Source organism: Trichosurus vulpecula, chromosome 9 (genome assembly GCF_011100635.1).
Source record: "Trichosurus vulpecula isolate mTriVul1 chromosome 9, mTriVul1.pri, whole genome shotgun sequence".
NCBI lineage: Eukaryota > Metazoa > Chordata > Mammalia > Diprotodontia > Phalangeridae > Trichosurus > Trichosurus vulpecula.
Window position 1 is genome coordinate 99,720,238 of NC_050581.1, and position 24,742 is coordinate 99,744,979.

Here is a 24,742-nt window from a genome sequence, read left to right on the forward strand (position 1 = left end):
CAGCACCTTGGCTCGGTTCAGTGGAGAACCAGTTGTTAATTCATTTGAATCCCACCACTGGTTGAGAGAAATATAGTGTAAAAATACCAGAAAGGAAGGAGGGGGCCAGATTATGAAGAGTTTTAAAGCTAAGTGGATGATTCTACATTTAATCATGGAGACAGTAAAGAGCCCCTGAAGTTCACTGAATGAAAGGAATTTGCCAGGGATGGGGGAAGGGATGTGTGTGACATGGACAAACTTGTGTTTAGGAAGGTCTCTTTGGATGAAGAATGGATTGGAATGGAGAGAGATTTGGGACAGTGGGGTTTTACAATAGTCCAGTTGTGAGGTGATGAGAGCCTGTACTATAAGTGGTCCAAGTATTAGAGAAGAGAAAGGGGTGTACATGAGAAATAGAGGCAGAAAAGTCAGTACTTGGTAACTGATGGGATATGGGCAGGGAATGGGGCCACAGGGAATGAGAAAAATTCGAATCAGCTTTCCTAAGTCCAAATCCCAAAGCTCTCTCGACTATGCCAAGAGACTTCTCCAATTCAGCTGCTCTGTCCACTCAGTGAGCTCCTCCCTTCCTTGTTCCTTGTATTCCTCACTACTCACTGCTTATTACAGTCATTTCACATTTAACATACATTTACTATACAGTTAGTTCATTTTGCCTATGGATGTCTTATCTCAACTTAATCACATACTTCTTGTATTATCTTGGTCACAGTGCCTTGTAGTCTCAATGGAAATCACATTTGATTTGGACATAAAAAACCCATTCTTTATTTTATGAAGACATTCATTTGAAAATAATTGTGGCAGGATGGTATAATGGATAGAGAGCCAGCCTCAAAGCCAGGAAGAGCTGGGTTCAAGTCCTACTCCTAATGCATATTGACTATATGGTCAAGATCAAATAATTTCACTTAAAATCAAGTGCTGTAGTCCTCCCTCATAACTTTCTAAGCCCCTTAATGACAATGATTGCCTTTTGCCTGTTTTTGTATCCCTGGCGCTTAGTATAGTGCCTGGCACATAGTAGGTGCTTAATAAATGTTTATTTATTGTTTGATTTACGTAACTCTATAACACTGTAAGTTCCAGAGAAGGTGCCAGCGTGCTTTGCTAGAGAGAATTCCATACCTGAGAATCCCTTATATCAAAGAATTGCTTATTTTATTCCACAAATTAAAAATAATAAAAATGTTACAGGTCCAACTCCATCCATTCCTAAAATGTGATGCCCATAAGTAAACAAAGTATTCTAGGCATAGTACAGAGGAAAATAGAGTTGTCACTAACTTTCCTCTTCCTTCCAAGTGCTTTGAACCCAGTAGGTATTTAATTGTTTATTGAGTTATTCATTTTAAATTTATAGAAGTGAATACAGTTTGATAGACCAAAAGATAACTTGTTTCTAGAAGGCTGTTGTTATAATGCAGCTTCTTGTGAGTAGGAATTATTTCATTCTTTGTATCCTGGTGCCCAACATATAGTAGGTGCTTAATAAGTGCTTATTGATTAAAATTGATTGTTCAATGTGGATCTAGAGTGTCTGAAGGAGTCAGTGCTCATAGTAGCATTCTCTCATTAGTGTGTGAGTGAAATGATTTTATGACATTAGCTCATTTTCACCTTGCAAAACCAGAAAACTAAGCCCTAAGGGGATAACATGGATTTTAGAGACTCAGATGCATCTGGTCAGTTTCAGGGATTTGAATTCCAGCCTATATCATTAATCATCAGATGCACAATTTACAACCTACTAGGGATAACAGCAGCAAGAATGATAGTACTTAGAACTCATTTATAAAGCCCTCTAATGTTTTCTTTCCCCACAATTCTGGGATGAAGAATAGTGCCAGAGAGATTGAATAGCGACAAGTGTTCTCATCCTCATTTTATAGATCAAGAACTAAGCTCAGAGAATTAATGACTTGCCTAGGGTCACATAGCAGGTAAGTGAATGGCAGGCTGTAAAGTGGATGATTTTATTTCCTTTCTATTCATAAGGATTCACATTTTTTTTAAATAGGAAAGACCCATACAAGTCCTAAAATTATTAAATTTTCAGCTTGCTTCCAAACCTGTAAAGTAGGCTTTGAGTGAGAGACTGAACTGATTCCAACTGAAAGTACTTTCATTTTTAGAAGAAAACCACTCAGTCAGCCCCCGTTAGATGGTTTCTTTCCATTCTTTCTTCTCACAACAAGGGCATTGACTTCCGTTCAGCTGTGACCAGAATCAGAATGGTCCTCAGTGAAAGCAGCACATTTTTCACTTTTGAGGGAGGAGTTTGATTGGAAGGAGCTGTGGATGTCCCAAATGACTTCCTTAAAAGATGGCATAGCTTTGATTGAGGCTAAAAATGAAACCTTGGGCTTCAACAGGCAGCACCACAATGGGGGACATTCGGGGAGGAGAATGAGAAAAGATCATCTTCATGGATAGGAAGTTAACTTAATTTTCCCTTCCTGCCTTTTTTTTTTCTTCAGTATACTCCTTCACACTTCCCTTCAGCAGCCAACCTCATTTAAAATTTTTCACTCACTCTAGATAGATAAGTTGTCATTCATAATAATCAAATCCAACATTTACTCCTTGTGAGAATGTGTTTTTCCTTCCCTTGTTTGTTGCCTTTGGTTTTATATGGAGCTACTTTTATGAAAATATTTTATGTAGTTTAAACAACCTTTTTTTCTGTAAAAGTTTAATGGTTTGTCTGATTAGGGAGCTGAAAGGAGGAGTGTCGAGTTGACTTGGCCACTGACTTATATCTTGCAAATAATTTTTCTTCCTGGTAATGAAATGTGGATAAAAATCACTATCAAAGTGATCTTCCTGAAAGACCATGTCTGATCATGTCACTTCCTTACTTAGTCACCTCCATTGGCTCCCTATTGCATCCAAAATTAAATATAAAATCCTCTGTTTGACTTTTAAGGTCCATCATAACCTTTTCCCCCACCTCACTCCCATTTTTAATACTCTTTTTACACCTTACTCCCATCCACATAATCTATGATTGGGTGATTTAGCCCTCCTTGCTGTCACTCAAACAAAACACTCAATCTCGCAACTGTATTTTCACTTGAATTCTCTCCTTTCTCACTGCTACCTCCTGGCATCTTTAGCTTTCTTCAAGTTTCAGCTCAATCCCTACGTTCTCTCCAAGAAGCTTTTCACAGTCCTCTTTAATGTTAGAATCTTTCCTCTGAGATGATCTCCACGTTTTCCTCTATATGTCTTAATTATACATTATACAAATGTACATTTGTTCATAACAACAAATGGTTGTTTGCATGCTCTTTCCCCTTATTAGAATTTTAGCTTCTGGAGAGGGATTGTTAACACCTTTCTTTGTATTCCAGCATTTAGCACAGTGCCTGGCATGAAGGAGGTGTTTCATAAATGAGTGTCGCCTTAACTAAAGGCTTGAGATCCTGGAATAGACTAATGAAGATAGCCCAGAGTGGTGAAATTTCTAAAAATTCAATTCTATTTTTTAAAAAAATAATTAATTAATTTTTTGTTTTCACTGTTCACTTCCATAAGATTTTGAGTTCCAAATTATCCTTCCTTTCCTCCCCTCCCCCCACCCCAAGATGGCATGCAATCTGATACAGCCTCTACGTCTATATTCATATTAAACATATTTTCACATTAGTCATGTTGTAAATAAGAATTAGAACCCATGGGAGAAACCACAAGAAAGAAGGAACAAAGCAAAAAAGAGAGCAATTAATATGCTTCTATATGCATTCAAACTCCAGTTCTTTTTCTGGATGCGGATAGCATTTTCCTTCATGAGTCATTCTTAGATCCTTGCATTGCTAAGCAGAGATAAGTCTATCAAAGTTAGTCATCACACATTGTTGCTGTTACTGTGTACAATAGTCTCCTGGTTCTGCTTACTTCACTCAGCATCAGTTCATGCAAGTCTTTTCAGGTTTTTCTGAAGCCCACCTGCTCATCCTTTCTTATGGAACAATAGTATTCCATTACATTCATATAACTTGTTCAGACATTCTCCAATTGATGGGTATCCCCTCAGTTTCGAATTCTTGGCCAACACAGAAAGAACTGCTATAACTATTTTTGTACAAGTAGGTCCTTTCCCATTTTTGTGATCTCTTTGGAATATAGACCTAGAAGTAGTATTGCTGGGTCAAATGTAGCTCTTTGGGCATAGTTCCAAATTGCTCTCCGGAATGGTTCAACCAGTTCACAAGTCCACCAAGAATGCATTAGTGTTCCAATTTTCCCACATCTTCTCCAGCATTTATCATTTTCTTGTTTTGTCTTATTAGCCAATCTGATAAGTGTGATGTGGTACCTCAGTGTTGTTTTGATTTGCATTTCTCTAATCAATAGTGATTTACGGCATTTTTTTCATATGGTTATAGATAGCTTTAATTTCTTCATCTGAAAACTGCCTGTTCGTATCCTTTGACCATTTATCAATTGGGGAATGCCTTGTATTCTTATAAATTTAACTCAGTTCTCTGCATATTTGAGAAATTAGGCCTTTATCAGAAACACTGGTTGTAAAAATTGTTTCCCAATTTTCTGCTTCCCTTCTAATCTTGGTTGCCTTGGCTTTGTTTGTGCAAAACCTTTTCAATTTCATTGTAATCAAAATTATCCATTTTTCATTTCATAATGTTCTCTATCTCTTGTTTCATCATAAATTCTTCCATTCTCCATAGACCTGACAGGTAAACTATTCCTTGCTCTTCCAGTTTGCTTATGGTATCAGCCTTTATATCTAAATCACGTACCCATGTTGACTTTATTTTAGTGTATGGTGTAAGATGTTGGTCTATGCCTAGTTTCTGCCATACTATTTTCCAGTTTTCCCAGAAGTTTTTGTCAAATAGTGAATCCTTATCCCCAAAGCTGGAGTCTTTCAGTTTATCAAATGATAGGTTACTGTAGTCATTGACTAATGTGTCTTGTGTACCTAACCTATTCCACTGATCCAGCACTCTATTTCTTAGTCAGTACCAAGTAGTTTTGATGATTGCTGCTTCATAATTCAATTTAAGATTTGGTATGGCTAGGACACCTTCTCTTGCTTTTCTTTTCATTAATTCCCTTGATATTCTAGAACCCTTGTTCTTCCAGATGAATTTTGTTATTATTTTTTCTAGCTCTATAAAATAATTTTTGGTAGTTTAATTGGTACGATGCTGAATAACTAAATTAATTTAGGTAGAATTGTCATTTTTATTATACTAGCTCGACCTCCCCACAAGCAACTACTGTTTTTCTAATTACTTAGATCTGACTTTATTTGTGTGAAAAGCGTTTTGTAATTGTGTTCCTATAGTTCCCGGGTTTGCCTTGGCAGGGAGACTCCCAAATAGTTTATAATGTCTGCAGTAATTTTAAATCAATCCTATTTTCATTATGGAGAAATCCTATTGCATAATGCCTTATTATTGATATGCTATAGCTGTTTGTGTTTGCATCTTACCCCCCACTATACCAGGAGCTATATAGAAAACAAGGGCTGTGTTTTGTCCCCCAGTGCAGAATAATAACAATGATAATGATAATAACAATAGCTAGCATTTATGCTGTACTTTACATAGCTCATCTCATTTGGTCCTCACAACAGCCCTGTGAGGGAGGTGCTAATACTCTCCTCATTTCATAGCTCAGGAAATTGAGGTAGAGAGGTTAAATGACTTGCTGATACTCATACAGCTGGTAAGTATCTGAGGCAGGATTCAAACCGTAGTTTTCATTTGAGCACTATGTGACTGAGCTGCATAGAATAAGCAATTTATTTTTATCAGTAAAGTATTTTAATACATTTCTTTGCTTTTTCAGTAAGGAAAATTGCCTTCCTAACATTTCACTTTCAAGTATTCTTCCCAAAAATTGGAAAGATCTTAATTTTCTTAACTAATTATCACTACCCCAGGCCTGTTTTTGAATATTGATTGAACATTTCATATTTCAGGTTTTGGAATTGGGAGAGATTATATAGTCCAGCCCTCTTATTCTGGATGAGAAAAGCGAGGTTTCATAGACAGATGTGTAATGAGAGTCTTTCAGGCTTCACTTACTGCTACTTACTTAAAATGATCACATCAGGTAGTTAGCCAGTCTGCAAAATCAAACTTATCAACTACAGGTCTGGTGTTAACTGGTTATTTTCTCGTTTTAGCTGATATCTTCTTCTGTTCTTTGATCTGTAAATCATTATCTTCCCTTACTGTTTGAAATTCCATTGTATCCATCTTGCTTATGTAACCAAAACCTCAGTAATATAGCTGGAAACTGATGTTTGTGGCTCACCGATTTCAGTTCAGTGAAATATGCATTTTGAGTATGATAAGCTGTGTTATCATTGTACTCTTTATAGTTGATTGTATGATTGACAGCAGTTCCTAATCAGTGGATCCTGTGACAGTTTCTATGACATAAGTAAATTGCTCAGTTATACAGTTAGATAGTGGCAAAGTTGAAACTCAGACCCACATCATTTGACTCCAAATCCCAGTCCTTTTTTTTGCTACAGCACAACATTTTTGACAGTTTATCCTCACTTCAGTAAATGAATGCAGGGCCAGAAACCCATAACCTAACTTGGGTCACTCTTGGGGAATATTTAGGTAAAAAAACCCAAAAAACCATAACATATAAGTTTGACATTGCTGAGTATTCTTTTTTTTTTTGCTCTTAGTTGCATTGTTGCTAAAAATGGAAAGTATTTTTTAAAAAAAGGTGAAAGTGTCATGCTTTTGTAAACATTTGTAACATCACTAAGATCATTCTTTATAACACTTTGGCATTGACTTTTCCTGGCCAAGAATATCTGCAAGTGTATCTTTGTGACATATTAAGCTGAAGCCAATTAGGATAAAAAGTACAAGGCAGGGTTGAGGTGGGGAATTAAATTCTTTCCCATCTTTCCTTAGGGTAATTGCCTCTGAATAAATGGTGACACATCTTTTGGATGTCATAGATCCTGGCTAAAATCAAGTTTTCCTAAGTGAAAAATGAATACTGGACCTTCCTAGTTCTGGCTCTTTCACAAACTTAGGCAAGTCACTTAAGTTCTTTTGGCCTCAATTCTCACATCTGTAAAATGAAGAATTTGACCTATATGGTCACTAAGGTCTCTTCTGGCCTCTAAGTTATGTGAACAGTAATAACTAATGCTTTAAGATTTACAGAGTAGTTTTCCTTAGAACATACCTATGTGAAAGAGACTGCAAATATTATTTTCCCTATTATTGTCTCTGTTTAGTTAGGGAACTGAGGGAAGAAAGGATAAATGACTTGCCCAGAATCATATAGTTAATAAATGGTAGAGTAAAGATTTGATCATCTTGTGATTCTGCGTCCAATATTCAAAGCTATTTTTGGATAGATAGATAAATAGACAGATAGGAGGGAAAGAAGGAAGAAAAAGAAGGAAGAAAGGAAAGAAAGAAAGAAAGAAAGAAAGAAAGAAAGAAAGAAAGAAAGAAAGAAAGAGAAAAAAAGGGAAAGAAAATTTGTCAAGTGCTTACCATGTGCTAGGAACTATGCTAAGTTTTGAGAATATAAATACCAACAAAAGTAAATGCAGTCCCTACTCTCAAGGAACTTAAATTCTAATGGTGGGAAGGACAAGTAAAAGGGAGCTGAAAGGAAGGTGGGGTTAGGAAAGGGTAGGTGCTGTTGAACCAGGAACAGGGACTCCTTATCCAGATCCTTTCTCAAATGGAGGGCAGGAACTCTCCATTGGAGACCAGCTACAGAGGAGAGGTATCTTTAGGACGAGAAGGCAGCGGGAGCAGAGTTGGAGAAGACCAGAGAGTCAGGAGCAGAGCTGAGCAAGAAGTAATGTATGGTTTGTTTGGGTACTTCCTCAAATGGATGTTTTAGGTAAGAACTTCCTAAAGGGAGGAGGGGACCAGCTGTAGGAGCAGGGGCTAAGATATTTTCAGGATGACACTTTTGGTGAATCTATTGGTATAATTCAACGAATGTTTGTCAAGTGTCTGTTATATGTGAAGGAATGTGATTGGTGTTTGGGGGAATAAAAAAGACAAAAGGACATCATCTTTACTTCTAAAAAGGTAATAGTATATCCTGGTAGGGGAACAAGTCCATATTTTTGAGAGTAGAAGTGACTTTACTCAGAATAGTATATGTAAAAATGTGCATATACTCTTAAATTAACTTCTATTACAGACTTTAAGAATGAGGAAGGACCTCAGAGATCACCTCACATTAAGGGGTCCTTAACTGTTTTTGTGTCACTATGCTTGGGCGTATCTAGTGAAGTCTCTGGACTCATTCTCAGAATAATGTTTTTAAAATGCGTAAAATACCTAGAATTACAAATGAAACTATATTGAAATGTAGTTGTCATTTTTTTTAAAGCTTCCAGACCCCAGGTTAAGAACTCTGGCTCTAGTTCAGCTTCCTCATTTTATATATGAAGAAGGTAAAAGATGGAGGTGGAAGGAAATTTCCTCATGGTCACAGAACTTATTAATGGCAAAAACCATTAACTAGTTTTAGACTGGCTAGGCTGGATCTCTCTTCTCTGATCACCCCTTCATTGTTCTTTCATACCTATCCATGACAGCACCATTCATCAGATGGCCCAATCCCATTTTCCTCAACTTTTTCATTATACCCTCTGGAATCTTTGTCTTATTGTTTAATATCCATTCTTCATATTAGATCTGTACCCTGTTTCTGGAATTATACACAGATACACACACATCCACATACAATGTCCCAAAAGTCCCAGTGCAGTTTTAAACTATTTTTCAGTTCAGTCATTTTTCAGTTGTGTCCAACTCTTCATGACCGCTTCAGGGGTTTTCATGGCAAAGATGCTGGAGTGGTTTGTCATTTCCTTCTCCAGCTCATTTTACAGATGAGGAAACTGAAGCAAGCTGGTTAAGTGGTTTGCCCAGCGTCATGCAGCTAGTAAATGTCTGTGGCCAGATTTGAACTTGCAAAGATGCTGTCTTCCTGACTTTATGTCCAGCACTCTATCCACTGTACCACCTAGCTGTCCTTTAAACTATCAGTAGCTTAATAATCACTTAATAGCTATTACTAACTTTAAAATGCACTAAGATTTTTGGAACACTGTACATTTTGTGTTGACTTTTATGTATATGTATTGTTCTTTCTTCTCCAGCATCCTCTCCCTCACCCAAAAATAAACTCCCTGAGAGCAGAGATTGTTTTGTTTTTGTCATTATATTCCATGAACCTCACATAGTGGTTGGCACATAATAAATAAATGTTGAATTGAAGCAGAACTAGAACCCAGGGTTCTGACTCCCAGTCCAGAACTATTTCCACCAAGGACTTTTTCCTGCTAATATTTCTGTACTCAATAGGTCTGTGATTTTATCAATGTAGCTATACTCTCTACCTAAGAAGACTAGTAGGACCCCTACATGTCCTAGTAGATGGTCTTTCAGAATTATTGAAGCCTGAAAAATTCATCACCCTTTGGCCACTCTGGTGATGAACCTTTGGGGTCTTAGGTCACTGGTCCCTAGACACAGAGAGCTATTGCTTGGCAGGACTGTGATCAAAACCTTTTTAGCTTTGTAAGATTTGAGAGACCTCTAAACATTTACTTTTAACGCCCTTATTTCTTACTTATCTTTTTACCCATAGCCTGCCCCAAGCTCTTTTCATAGGCTTAACCCTAGACTACAGGCTATTTTAATTTATTCTTTCATTGATTTTTTTTAGTACCTCTGTCTTATTCTTTGTATTACTGTTTCCATGTTGAGGAGGAGTCATATTAAGCCTTAGTCTGCTTGGGTTCTTAGCTCCTTCATCTGTTTTGCCTCCTGCCCCTAGTGATCAGTTGTGAAGGGATGGAGACACTGTATGTGTTCTTCAAGCCCAGCTTGGTTCTTCCTCTTTGATTCTGTTGGTCCCACATCTATTTTTCTCCCATTTTATTATCTATCCTTCCATGAGGTTCAACAATTTCCCCCAATATTTTAAAACCATTCAGCTAAACATAATAGACCTTAGACAAATGTATAGTGGTCTAATCATTCAAACACTAGAAAGATTTTATAAGCAGAAGTTCTAAGACTCCTCATTTAGAGTAGATTAAAAAAGGGCTTATGAATTTTAATACCAATCACCTCAAAGATGTTAGTTGAAAATACTTTTATACCATAAGAGGAATTGGATATGACGATAGCGGCATAGACACCCTCCTTCCCTTATAGATGGTTTCATTTATAAATTACATTCTTATTATAAATGGGACAGAATAATCAAGTATTTTCTAGCTGCACAACATTCAACATTATGGTTTTGTCACTTTGTGAAATTGGAGCAGCAGTTCCTAGAAGATTACAGTAATACTATTGCTGTCTAGTGGGGGTGGGGTGAGGCAGAAGAGATACTGGTTCTCTAACATTTGGGATCAGAGGAGGGAAAGAAACAAGCTGAAGTTTTTCATTGTATCTAAGCCCTGGGTTCAGGATCAATTGGATATTCATTTAAGGAAAGAGTAAATAGGGTTGTCTGTGGTACCTTCTCTACTTAGAATGTCACCTCCACTTCTTTCCTACCAGTAACCTAGACTCTTAGATTCCTTGGCTCTAATAGACAAACTTTTGCCTCATCTTGTCAGGATCCAGGCTTCCAAGTCACTTCCCCTACTAAGTAGATAGGATTTCAGATCTTTGTGTGGTATCTTCCCTCATTAAAATGTAAGATTCGCGCCTCCCCACCCTTGTCCTCCTTCCCTCCCCCTGACACGCTTTGCAGAGGTAGGAGGTCCATGACTGTGGTACATTGCACGTATTTTCAGTCTTTTTTTTTGATGTATTGACTAGTTACATTGATTTTTCCCCCTTTTTCATCTTTAAAAAAATATTATTTGTTACACGGGATGGCTCTCAGTTTGAGGCAGGGATCTTGAGGGAAATTATAACGATGTAATAAATTGATAAGAACTGTTTTTTTAAAGAAAAGATCAACAGTGAAAATGCGAAAAAAGAATGTAAAATCCTTTAGGAAAGGACTCTTGTTTGCTTGTATTTCTTAGCTCTCAGCATAGTGTCTGGCCCTTAATCAGTGCTTGTTGATTGTTTGAGTGGTGGACAACCATCCAGTAAGGGCATGAACACACAACCAAGTTTTACAGTGTGATTCAGCCTTTAGACTTCTCATGAGAAATTACAGAGAAGAGATTAGGGGGCATTTTATTCATCCCAAATCCATGTGTGGTATATTTATTCTGATTTTTTACTGGACTATTTATCTTTGTCCTTGCCACAATCTTTGTTTCCTCATTATAGGACTGTCCGTTCCTTTTTTGGTTTTGCTCACATTCTGTTTTTCTGAACTCTCTTAAATCTCTTTCTCCCACCCTACCCCACCCTCTATTTCCATGTCATTGTTGGCTAAGAAGCTGAAGCTCAGATTTGGTTTTATGCATAGAAAAGACTCTGAAGGTAGACTTAAATGATGTTATTATTCTCACAGACTGTATGTAAGATGTGCTATCCTGAAGCCTTAGAAGCTAGACTTTGTTCCTTTAAATAGACATGTGCATATTCTGTGTGATGTACTAGAAGTTTATTGGCAGCAATATGCAGTGAGATTTAATGGCTTTTTTGAGATCATTCCTGTTTGATGATCCTGGGTATTATGTCCTATTGCTTGGTTAAATTTCTTTTGCCCTAAATCCCCCAAAGCCAACATATTCAAAAGCAGCAAAAAAAAAAATAGATTAAGGGTACTTAGATGGACTGTAAGGACTTTCACAAAGAAAATGTCTTAATTCTTTTATTTTTCATATGAATTCATAGGTTTATTGTAAATAATAACAATAACAGCATTCTATATAGTGCTTTAGTTTGCAAAGCACTTTGCACATATTGATTTGCTCCTCAAAACAGCCCTGGAGATAGATGCCATTATTATCCCCCTTTTTATAGATGAGGAAACTGAGTCAAAGAGAGGTTAAGTAACTCACCCAGAGTCAAGCAACTAGTTAATGTTTGAGGATTCCAACTCAGGTTTTCCTGACTCCAAGTTATTAGGACTATAGGGGACCTTGAAAGGTGATCTAGTGTAATCCTCTCATTTTATAAGTGGGAAAACGGATAAAAGAGTAAGTGGAAAAAGATAGTAGTAAATTGCGTTAAAATATTGATTGGTGGAAGATGGCTGCATGAAAACAGTGTCTTACAGGAGCTCTCTGACAAGTTCTGTCAGATTCCTATAAATAGTGAATTTGAGCAGATTTGAGAGAGTTAGAAACCTCGAGCAGTCTGAGTGGGGCAAATTTCCAAGCCAGGAGAGTTTGAAAGGCTGAAAGAACAAATCTGTAGGCTTGGAGAGCACTCAGCGTGTGGAGCTGCTCCAGACAGCACCAAAGCGGAAGCGGCTGGCCGGGAAACCCACGTGGGAGACAGGTTGGGAGAAAGGCTGGTGCCCGAAACTGGTGGAGATCCCCAGGCCTCCCAGGACGGCAGTCTGCGGAAGCGACTAGAGGCAGTGCAATAGCCACCAGCCGTGAGACCTCAACTCCTGATGCTTGCAGCCCAAAGGTATGAAACACGGATTCTTGAACCTCCGGGGAACATAATGGCCAGGTAAATGGCTATAATCCCTCCCCTCCCCACCCGGAGAATTCCTTGGGAAAAAAAAATGCTAGAATAGAGGAGACAGAAGTGGGGCTCCAGTGGCCGAATGGTGGGAGTTCCTGAGTCCCAGAGGGGCAGAGCCAGGAGGGGTCAACACCAGGAGCCCAGACATAATCTTGCTCCCCCAGGGGAAGTGCCAGACACCAGCTCAAACAACAAAGAGCTGAGACCATTGCTGGAGAGCAACCCTAGGGCAAGAGACCTCAGGCAGCCAGACCCCTCCCCCACACCTCAGGAAACTGAAGGCTATAATTCACAAAGTCAACAACTAGACTCACAATCCCCAGAATAAAAAAGCTGGGACAGAGAGCCCTGATCCCCAAAAGCAGAAATTTATTGTAAAGCCAGGAAAAGGCTAACCAACATGAAGAACACAAAAAAACTGAGGACCATTGATTCTTTTTATGGAGACAGGCATGATCAAAATGCCAATTTGGAGGAGAATAGAAATGACACTATAGCCACATCTGATACCTCAAAAGGTAGTGTGAACTGGTCTCAAGCCCAAAAAGCATTACTGGAAGAGCTAAAGGAGGATTTTAAAAACCAAATTAAGGAGGTAAAAGAAAAAATGGAAAAAATGGAAAAAAAAACCACTGATGAAATCAAGTCCCTAAAGAATAAGATTGGCAAAATGGCTACGGAGATTCAGAATCTAAATAGAGAAAATGACACCCTGAGAGGTAAAATCAACCAATTGGAAAAGGAGACTCAAAAGCAGAATGAAGACAGTAACTCATTAAAAATTAGAGTTGAGCAAGTGGAAGCTAATGACTCTATGAGGCATCAAGAAGTAGTAAAACAAAATGTAAAGAATGAAAAAATAGAAAAAAATGTGAAATATCTGATTGGGAAAACAACTGACCTGGAAAATAGATCCAGGAGAGACAATTTAAGAGTTATTGGTCTACCGGAAGTCCACAATGACAAAAAGAGCCTTGACAGTATCTTCGAAGAAGTTATCAAAGATAACTGCCCAGAGGTCCTAGAACCAGAGGGCAAAATAGTCGTTGAAAGAATTCATCGATCACCCCCTGAAAGAGATCCCAAACTGAAAACACCAAGAAATATTATAGTCAAATTTCAGAATTACAAAGTCAAGGAGAAAATACTGCAAGCTGCCAAAAAGAAACAATTGAAATATCGTGGAACTACAGTCGGGATCACGCAGGATCTCTTAGCTTCTACATTAAAAGACAGGAGAAATTGGAATATAATATTCTAAAAGGGCAAAGGAGCTGGGACTACAACCAAGGATCAACTACCCAGCAAAACTAAGCATAATTTTTCAGGGAAGGAGATGGACATTCAACGAAATAAGGGAATTCCAGACCTTCCTGATGAAAAGGCCAGAACTCAATGGAAAATTTGATCTCCAAATACAAAACTCAAGAGAGACATAAAAAGGTAAACAGGGGGAAAAACCCCCACAAACCTTATTAATCAATAAGAGCAAAGTATATGCATCTTTATGTAGGATTATATCATCTTATGTATATATATATGAACAAGTTGTGGTGTATAAAGGTAATGGAATACTATTGTGCTATAAGAAATATTTAATGTGAAGTTATACGTGGTAGTTATATGAGATTCCATGCCGTCTTGGGGAGGGAGGGAGAAGGGAGAGGAGAAAATCTGGAACTCAAAATTATGTAGAACCGTGTGTTGTAAACTAAAAAAAAAAAATTAAAAAAAAAGAAATTAAATGGGAATTTGGGGGGAGTTTTGCAGGACCCATAGATGACACACCAAGGCCAGCAGACAAAACAAAGTTTAGAAACTCAGAAATGCATAAAGTATATGTGTAGTATTGTATACTATCAACATATTTTATCTTTTAATACCATGAATAAACCCAAATTTTACAATAAGGTATGCATTACTGTAAATAAACCGTATTTGCTAGGAGTCTATGCTTCAGTTTACCTTCATTGTATTTACTTGCCACAGTTTAGGAAGGAAAAAATAAGTGCTTGATAATGAAAAAATTTTTTTTTTAAAGAAGGGGTCTTGATACTTTAAAAGTCTGCAAATCACTTACCTAGTACAAATATGATCACTTTACAGTTGAGAAAGTCTGTTTCCTGTTATTTATACTATATTGTACTCTTCCTTTTCTCAACTCCTTATTCCCCTCTTCCCTTTTCTCACTTCTTTTCCTTTTTTCTTTCTCTTTCATCTCCCAACTTTTCTCTTCTCCTTTCTTATTTTGATATTTCAAATTTGGGCACTATGCCCTGCATTTTTAAAATTTACAATGTTGTTCTTTTAGAACAAACTGCCCCCTGTAACAGTATGTCACCTAATTTATTTTCATACAGTCACGGAATGACTGTAGATAGGGTAGGCCTACCAGCTACTTAGCATTTATTATCTTTCTCCTAACAGCTTCTAGAGCTAAACTCAGCATGATTAACACAATGTCCAAGATCCGAGGTCAGGAGAAAGGACCGGGTTATCCCCAGGCTGAGGCCCTGCTTGCAGAAGCCATGCTGAAGTTTGGAAGAGAACTTGGAGATGAATGCAACTTTGGTAACTGTTGGTTTTTGGCTTCTTAGTTATCTTACTTATATGGAGCTTTTAGTACACATGGTGATAAAAAAAGTTGATTTTAAAAATAGGTATCAGAAGTGCATGCCTTGTCACTAGGAATTTATTTTCATTTGGATAAAACTGTTTTTCAGAATATTTGCTTTGGGGTTTTTTTGGGGTTTTTTTTGTTATTTTTTGTCTCTTTCCCTGAGCAGGGTTTAACCATGAAAATGGACTTTAGTAAAGTTTCAAACGCTTTGGGATTTCACATGAAGAGCTCAAAGAGTTATTATAATTTGAGAAAAATCTTTTTTTATCATTTTAGGGGAAGAATATAGCAGAAAATTCAGTTTCTTTGATCATGTGCTGTAGCTCATTTCTCTTAGCTGATAATTTCCTTGACTCTAAAGGGCTTCTCTTCTCAAGTTTCCTTTTGAACAAGGGTTATAAAGTCTGCATTTCCACTGGAACAGCAGCTGAGGTTGTTGTAGTCCCTGGTACAGAGCTGTCTACTCTTCAAATTTGTATTTTAAGGTAAAAGTAAAATATTTTCCTGTTCCAGGCCCAGCCCTTGGTGATGTTGGGGAGGCCATGAGGGAACTTTCAGAGGTGAAAGATTCTTTGGACATGGAAGTAAAACAAAATTTCATCGATCCTCTCCAGAACCTCCATGATAAGGACCTAAGGGAAATACAGGTATCTACCACATTATACATGGGGAAATAAAGAGTTTCAGTCTAAGCCACATATGATAATGATCATTATGATTGATGATAACAGCAAAAATAATAACAACACTGATATTTATGCGAAGAAACTTTACATATATTTTCTCTTACCGCAACTATGGGATACAGTGGGCCGGCAGTCAGGAAGATTCCTCTGTGAGTTCTAATCTGACCTCAGACTTTTACTAGCTGGATGACTCTGGGCAAGTCACTTTGACTACTTGTTTCAGTTTTCTCACCTACAAAATGAGCTTGAGGAGGAAATGCAAAGCCACTCCAGTGTCTTTGCCAACAAAACCCCAAATGGCATCACAAAGAGTCAGACACGACTGAAATGACTAAACAACAGAATTGCAGGTATCATCAGAACCATTTTATACATGAGGAAATTGGGGTAAAAAGAAGTTAAGCCTTTTTTTCCTGGTCACACAGCTATTAAGTGTCAGAAGTGATATTTGAACCCAGATTTTTCTTGACTTCAAAACTAGTACACTATACATTTTACCTTAGTCTACATTTATAACAGTCAGTAAGTAAACAAGCATTTATTTGTGCCAGGTACTGTGCTAAGCTCTGTAGATATCTAGAAAACCAAAAGACAGCCCCTGCTCTCAAAAAGCTCACAGTCATTGAATGGGAAAGTGTGTGGGGACCAGGAGATAAGATGCAAGCAACTATGTACAAGCAAATAGGTGTGCGTGTACGTGTATACACACATACATATTATAGCATAAATTGGAGATAATCAACAGAGTGAAGGCATTAGCATTAAGGTAGATTGGGAAGGGCTTCTTGCAGGTAGTAGGACTTTAGCTGAGATTTGAAGGAAACCTGGGAAGCTAGGAGGTAGAGGTGAGGAGGAAGTGATGGGGGACAGCCAGTAAAAATAGCCAGAGTTCTGAATTGGAGTTTCCTGTTTAAGGAACAGCAAGGAGAGGAGTAAGATGTAGGAAGGTTCTAGGTGATAGAGGGCTGTAAAAGCCTAGCAGAAGATTTTATATTTAATCTTGTAGGCAAAAAGGAGTCATTAGAGTTTAGAGTTTATTGAATGTGTACTGGAAGGAATGGTTGGATGGGGGTGGATAACAGGAAGATTAATTTTACAGTTGAATGGAGGATGAACTGGAGGGAGGAGAAGTTTGAGGTAGGGAGAATGACCAGTAGGTCATTGCAATAGTGTAGGTGATAAGGGCCTGCCCCAGGTGGTAGCATTATCAGAGGAGAGAATAATAATGCTGGTGATAGATAATATTGCCTACATGGTTACTTCTGGGTATTTGAGTAGTGTAGCATTCTGTGTGGGGAAGTCACTTAATCTCTCTGAGCTTCCCTTCCTTTTTCTGTAATGTAGAACAGTAGATAGAATTTGAACAATCTGCTTAACACGGTTGTTGTGAGGAAAGTACTTTATGAACTCTATTGAGTTGCATTATACATGTCAGCAGTTCTTATTATTAATCCATTAAACTCCCTCTCTGATACCTCATGTTGGGATAGAAGTGACCCTGGGGTTCTTGAAGGAGATGCTCAGGCACCATAAAGTCTACCAGAACATATGAAGCTATAAAAGGCTTTTAGTATCGAGCTCCATGATGATATGACTTTCCTCTGACTAGCTCGTATTGGAGAGTCTTATCCCCAGTGTGAGCACCGGGTGATGAAATTTTGGTCTAGGACAACTCTTAAAGACCTTCTACCAAGTCAGTAAGGTGTCATTGTCTGTATTTGTGGAGATAATTCTCATGCTGACCAAATTAAAGATTTGTGAAGTATTGTCTCTGTTATTTCTCCTGGCATGGCAAAGATGACAACCCAAAGCAATAATATCCTGTTATTTTATTTTAAGAAGTTTGTTGATATATTTCCCAATATCTCCCTTCCTTCCCTCCCACCCAGAAAACCAACCTTTTATAGCAAAGAATAAAAAAGAAAGAGGGAAAAAACTAGTTTAGTACAGCTAACCAACACATTAACTACTAAGTCCAACCCTATATGCTCTATGCCCATGGTTCCTCACCTTTGCAAAGAAGGAAAGAAGATGCCTTCTCATATCTTTTCTTTGAGGCAAGACTTAGTCATCATCATTATGCTGTGTTCAATTTCTATTTTTGTGGTTGTTTTTATTGTTCTTTTGGGGAACGTTTCCTTTTTCAGAAGGATTATTATTCTTTTTCAGAGAAGCACAAATATATTAATTAACCTATAATTCTCTGTGTTGATTGCACCCTATGAAATGCCAGCTGTACTACTGATGACAATTTAGTAGTTTGCTTAAATGAGCAGTTATATTAATACTGAATGCTTGTGTGTTTTCACATTTTCATAACAGCTGTCAGGACTGGGGAAAAATACTCAAGTGTCATGTTTTGAAAGCCACACAGAACAATTGCGGCATACATTTCAGGCAACCCTTGAGAAGGGCATCATTTATAAAGGCAATTTCCATTTCTCCCACTCAGGCCCATGTTTTCCATGTAAACAAAGTTATGACATTGAAGTAGCTCCTGGATCCCTGCAGATCGCATGGTAGGAACTCATTAAGCTGAGTTAATGAATGAGTCATGATTCCTAGAAATGCCCCACCAAAAAGATATCTCCTAAGGACTCCAGTATGCTCAGATGAGACTCTAGGTCTGTAAACTTGTTCGAAGGAAGATGTGTTGCGGAGTGGAAAGAACCCAGAATTATAAATCAAAGGGTTTTGGTTCAAGTGAAAGAATACAGAATAGGAAGGGATTTTAGGAATTATTTAGTCCAAACCTCTCATTTGAAAGATGGAAAACCTGGTGTACAGAGTAGAGAAGTGATTCACCCAAGGTCACACCTACATCTTCTGACTCAAAATCAAATGTCCTTACCGCCATATCATGCTGCCTTTCTTGTCTCTCTCCTTTATGAATTGCATTTCCTCAGGTGAGTCACTTCACTTTAGTGGATCTCAGCCTCCTCCTTTTCTATAAAATGAGGGATTTGGTTAGATGCTCTTCAAAGACCCTTTTAACTCTAAAATTCAGAGATGCCATCATCTTTCTGTGCCACAGCAGGAACTGTGTTTGGCTTAGAATCCTATAGGTAACCCACAGGGAGAATTTGAGAAATAAGGAATTCAAGTTTCTATGGGAATGCAAATATTCTTCCTGAGAACATTTTGTTTGGGGTGGGTATCATACCCTCTTTCCTTTTTCATCTCCTCTCCTATGTCCTGTTGCTTTTCTACCCCCTTCCTGTTTATTCTTCATGGATGGGAGCAAAGGGAAAATGAATAGAAGGGATAGCAATGCTTTTCACCAACTCAGAAGGAGTGGAATGAAATTAAAGACACTCAAAAGAAGAACTGAGAGGCCTCATGGCATAGTGGGCAGAGGGTCGAGCTTGGAGCCAGGAGCACCAGGGTACACGTTGTACCTCTAACTCATACTAGCTTTGTGGGTTGTCTAAGGTTACAGAAAAGGAGAAGTGACTTGTCTAAGGTTACACAGGTTATAAGTAAAAAAGTCAGGATTTGAACCCAGGTCCTCTGATTTCAGTTTCATTCATTCTTTTCATACCACCATCTCCTTCTGATTTGCATTTAGTGATATAGCTAAATTTGAAAGTAAACAAAAATGTAAATTTTTCATTGTAGTTTACTTCCCTGTCTCTCTGTTAGCAGTAGACCTTTCCCAAATAACTTTAGAGCACATATTTCTCAATTAATTGAGCCCTTCTAAAAAACTATGATTTCTTCTTTGTGTCTCCACTCTCCATTAATGCAGATCACAGCTATTTCATAGCTTAGTAGATATATCTTCATGAGTTGCTGAGGCCAAAACTATCATTTCTTATTTGGTGGCCAACCTTCCAGTGAAGATAATTTACTGGGTAAATTACAAATCAAGTCAACTCTTGACTACTGGAATAAGAATTTTTTCCCCCTGTGGATGATCTATGGACACTTTTAATCCTAGACTAGTTTCTTCTGGGCTCATAATTTGTGTGTGTCTATGATCAGAAAATGATAGGAAGCTTTAGTATTAATCTAGGCAAAACAAGATTAGGAAAATAAATTTGTAGCAATAAGTAGTTCAGAAAAATTCCTGTTTTGGTACCATGCAGTGTATGCGTGACCTTGAGTTCTCAGAAGCTAAGTCAATGGAGCAGAAGCTATACAAGATCCTGTCAAGATGAAAAAGCTCAAAATATTGGCCTGGCAACAGACTGTGACTTTCATACTGGTTCAGCCTAGCTGAGGGCAGATGGGCTCATTACTGGAGTATTACCTACTAAATAATGAATTATTTGTGCAGATAAAGCCTCTAAAGGAAGAGGCATGATGACACAATGGGTAGAGACCGAGCCTTGGAGCTAAGAAGAGCTGGTTTCAAATCCTACCTGTGACGTATTCTGGGTGGGTAGTCACTTCACCTCTTGGTGTACTAAGCAATTCTCTAAGATTATTAGTTGCAGAAAAGGTACCCATTTAGTCAGGTAGTGAGAGTTCTTAACTGGCAGCTTATACTGATGGTGTCACAGGTCTAGTTAGGGGGGAAAATGATTGTCCCAAAGCAGGGAGGGATTGAGAATCTTTTAGTTCATTCCAATAGCCCATTTTGTTGTTTCATTCTTCAGTCGATCAGGAAGTTGACACTCTTCAATTAGACTAGAACTGGAGACTATTTAGAAAAGTGAGACTGAATTGGGGGGGGGGGTTCTCACTTGTGTCCTCTCATTCTTAAATCCCATTCCTCGATGGGATTTTCTTTTAGTTAGCCATTGGAAATTATAGCTCCTCCAGTGGCATTAATATTTAAGCTTCTATCTTCTTTTGAAAGTTAATGGAAGGCAGAGAATAAGCATTTACTAAGTACCTACTTTGTTCCAAGCACTGTGTTAAAGCCTTTATAGATGTCTCATTTGGTCCACACAACAACCCTGTGAGATAGATACAGTCGAGGCAGAGCCAAGATGGTGGCTGGAAAGCAGGGACTTGCTTAAGCTCTCCCCCAAATCCCTGCAAACACCTGTAAAAAAATGGCTCTGAACAAATTCTAGAGCTGCAGAACTCACGAAATAGCAGAGGGAAGCAGGTCTCCAGCTCAGGACAGCCTGGATGGTCGCTGGGAAGGGTATATCACACGGTGCTGGGAGTGGAGCAGAGCCCTGCGTGGGCCATGCCAGGCCCAACCAGACCGAGAGTCATGTGGAGCAGGGCTGAGGGCCATGAATCATTGAGCTGTGGCAGTTGCCAGACTTCTCAAACCACAAACACCAAAGACCATGGAGCAGGTTAGTGGAAAAACTGCTGGATCTGGGTGAGAGCAGTCTGGTCCCAGCACTGGGAGTGGTAGAGGTGGCATGGCGGTGGTGGTGGCAGCAGCAGGAAGCTCCCATGGCTGCTTCCAGAGCTCCAGCGTCACCTGCTTCCCAAGTCCCTGGCTCACACGGTGGGAGGAATCAAGTGGTGGATCAGAGCGGGAGTGCAAGGAGTGCTTTGCTGGCACAGAGGCAGCTTCTCTTCTTTTCCCTGCTTAGATCTGGGTCACAGTCCTGGTTGGTGGTTCTTCGGGGGGGGGGGGAGTGCTCCTATGGCAGAGCTTGTGGTGAAGGTGGAGTAGAAGTAGCTCTGAAAACAGCAGAGCAGCCCCTAAAGCTTGGGACAAAGTACTCTCTACTCTACAAGCAGTCATACCCTGACAAAACATTCAAGGGTCAAGTAGTTGGCTGGGAACATGACCTGGCAGCGCCAAAGGACTCAGACTTTAGAATCTTTTTTTGGTGACAAAGAAAATCAAAAGATCCAGCCAGAAGATCCAGCCAGAAGAAATCAACAAAGTCAAAGAGCCTACATCAAAAGCCTCCAAGAAAAATATGAATTGGTCTCAAGCCATGGAAGACCTCAAAAAGGATTTGGAAAAGCAAGTTAGACAAGTAGAGGAAAAATTGGGAAGAGAAATGAGAGTGATGCAAGAAAACCATGAGAAACAAGTCAGCAACTTGCTAAAGGAGGCCCAAAAAATACTGAAGAAAATAACACCTTAAAAAATAGACTAACCCAAATGGGGCAAAAGAGCTCCAAAAACCAATGAGGAGAAGAATGCCTTGAAAAGCAGAGTTACCCAAATGGAAAAGGAGGTCCAAAAGACCACTGAAGAAAATACCACCTTAAAAATTAGATTGGAGCAAGTGGAAGCTAGTGACTTTATGAGAAATCAAGATATTATAAAACATTACCAAAGGAATGAAAAAAATGGAAGACAATGTGAAATATCTCATTGGAAAAACCACTGACCTGCAAAATAGATCCAGAAGAGAGAATTTAAAAATTATTGGACTACCTGAAAGCCATGATTAAAAAAAGAGCCTAGACATCATCTTTCAAGAAATTATCAAGGAAAACTGGCCTGATATTCTGGAATCAGAGGGTAAAATAGAAATTGAGAGAATCCACCAATCACCTCTTGAAAAAGATCCCAAAAAGAAAACTCCTAGGAATATTGTTGCCAAATTCCAGAGTTCTCAGATCAAGGAGAAAATTCTGCAAGCAGCCAGAAAGAAACAATTTGAGTATTGTGGAAACACAATCAGGATAACACAAGATCTAGCAGCTTCTACATTAAGGGATCAAAGGGCTTGGAATATGATATTCCAGAGGTCAATGAAGCTAGGATTAAACCAAGAATCACACTGGGTAATGGGGCAATCAGATATATACCATCTTGGAGTGGGGGGGGAGGGTAGAAATGGGGAGAAAATTTGTAATTCAAAATCTTGTGGAAATCAGTGCTGAAAACTAAAATATTAAATAAATAAAACAAATAATATTAAAAAAATAAAATATCAAATTTTGGGGGAAAAAAAAACAATACTCACCTACCCAGCAAAACTGAGTATAATGCTAAAAGGCAAAATATGGATTTTCAGTAAAATAGAGGACTTTCAAACTTTCTCAATGAAAAGACCAGAGCTGAATAGAAAATTTGACATTCAAATACAGGAGTCAAGAGAAGCATGAAAAGGTAAACAGGAAAGAGATGTCATAAGGGACTTACTAAGGTTGAACTGTTTTGTGTACATTCCTACATGGAAAGATGATGTGTACAATTCATGAGACCTTTCTCAGTATTAGGGTACTTGAAGGGAATATACATATATACATACATACATATATATATATACATACATATATATATACACACATACATATATACATACATATATATATATACATACACACATATATATAAATAGACAGATAGATAGACAGAGGGCACAGGATGAGTTGAATATGAAGGGATGATATGTAAAACAATAAAATAAAATTAAAGGGTGAGAGAGGAATTTATTGAAAGAGAGAGAAAGGGAGAAATAGAATGGGGGAAATTATCTCACATAAAAGTGGCAAGAAAAAGCAGTTCTGTCGGAAGGGAAGAGGGGGCAGGTGAGGGGGAATGAGTGAATCTTGCTCTCATCTGATTTGACTTGAGGAGGAAATAACATACACACTCAATTGGGTGTCTTACCCCACAGGAAAGTAAAGGGGAGGGGATTAAAAAAGGGGGGATGATAGAAGGGAGGGCAGATAGGGGGAAGAGGTAATCAAAAGCAAACACTTTTGAAAAGGGACAAGGTCAAGGGGGAAAATTGAATAAAGGGGACAGGATAGGATAGAGGGAAATATAGTTAGTCTTTCACAACATGATTATTGCGGAAGTGTTTTGCATAATGATACATGTGTGGCCTATGTTGAATTACTTGCCTTCTTAGGGAGGGTGGGTGGGAAGGGAAGAGGGGAGAGAATTGGGAACTCAAAGTTTTAAAAGCAGATTCTCAAAAAAAAGTTGTTTTTCCATGCAACTGAGAAATAAGATATATAGGGAATGGGGCATAGAAATCTATCCTGCCCTATAAGAAAGTAAGTTGAAAAGGGATGGGGCGGGGTAGTGGGGTGACCGAAGGGAGGGCGGACTGGGGAATGAAACAATCAGAATATATGTCATCTTGGAGTGGGGGGAGGGTAGAAATGGGGAGAAACTTTGTAACTCAAAATCTTGTGGAAATCAATGTTGAAAACTAAAAAATAATAAAATATGAGATAGATACTATCATTATCACTATAAGGAAACTGAGGCAGGGTGAGGTGCAGTGACTTGCTCAAGGTCACATAGCTATTGTCTGAGGCTAGATTTGAACTTGGGTCTTCTTGACTCAGTACTCACTTTGCTGTGCTACTTAGCTGTATAAAGCATGCGCATAAAGCAAAGGTAACTGGAAAAGTGTCTTTTCCCTGTATCTTTATATGATAATAATAATGAATAATAATAATGAGAGTTCACCAAAAGGTCCAGAATATCAAGGGAAATGATGAAAAGAAATGCAAGGGATGGTGGCCTTGCCATACCAGATCTAAAACTGTACTATAAAGCAGCAGTCAACAAAACTACTTGGTGCTGGCTAAGAAAAAGAGTGGTGGTTCAGTGGAATAGGTTAGGTACAAAAGACACAATAGTCAATGACTATAGTAATCTACTGTTTGATAAACCCAAAGACCCCAGCTTCTGGGATAAGAACTCACTATTTAACAAAAACTGCTGGGAAAACTGGAAAATAGTAGGGCAGAAACTAGGCATAGACCAACATCTTACACAGTGTGCTAAGATAAGGTAAAAATGAGTACATGATTTAGACATAAAGGGTGAGACTATAAGCAAATGAGGAAAGCAAGGAGTAGTTTACCTGTCAGGTCTATGGATAAGCAAAAGAATTTATGACTAAACAAGAGATAGAGAATGTTATGAAATGAAAAATGAATAATTTTATTTATTTTAAATTAAAAGTTTTTGCACAAAGCCAATA

General features: G+C 38.3%; 1 protein-coding gene across 1 annotated transcript in view; it reads left to right on the forward strand.

The window, feature by feature from the left end:
• SH3GL2 (SH3 domain containing GRB2 like 2, endophilin A1) overlaps positions 1–24,742 on the forward strand; it is a 67,838-nt gene that overhangs the window by 32,079 nt on the left and 11,017 nt on the right. The window contains exons 5-6 of the mRNA XM_036739596.1: positions 15,039–15,182; positions 15,745–15,878. Coding sequence (XP_036595491.1) covers positions 15,039–15,182; positions 15,745–15,878 — 278 coding nt within the window. The remainder of the gene's footprint in view (positions 1–15,038; positions 15,183–15,744; positions 15,879–24,742) is intronic.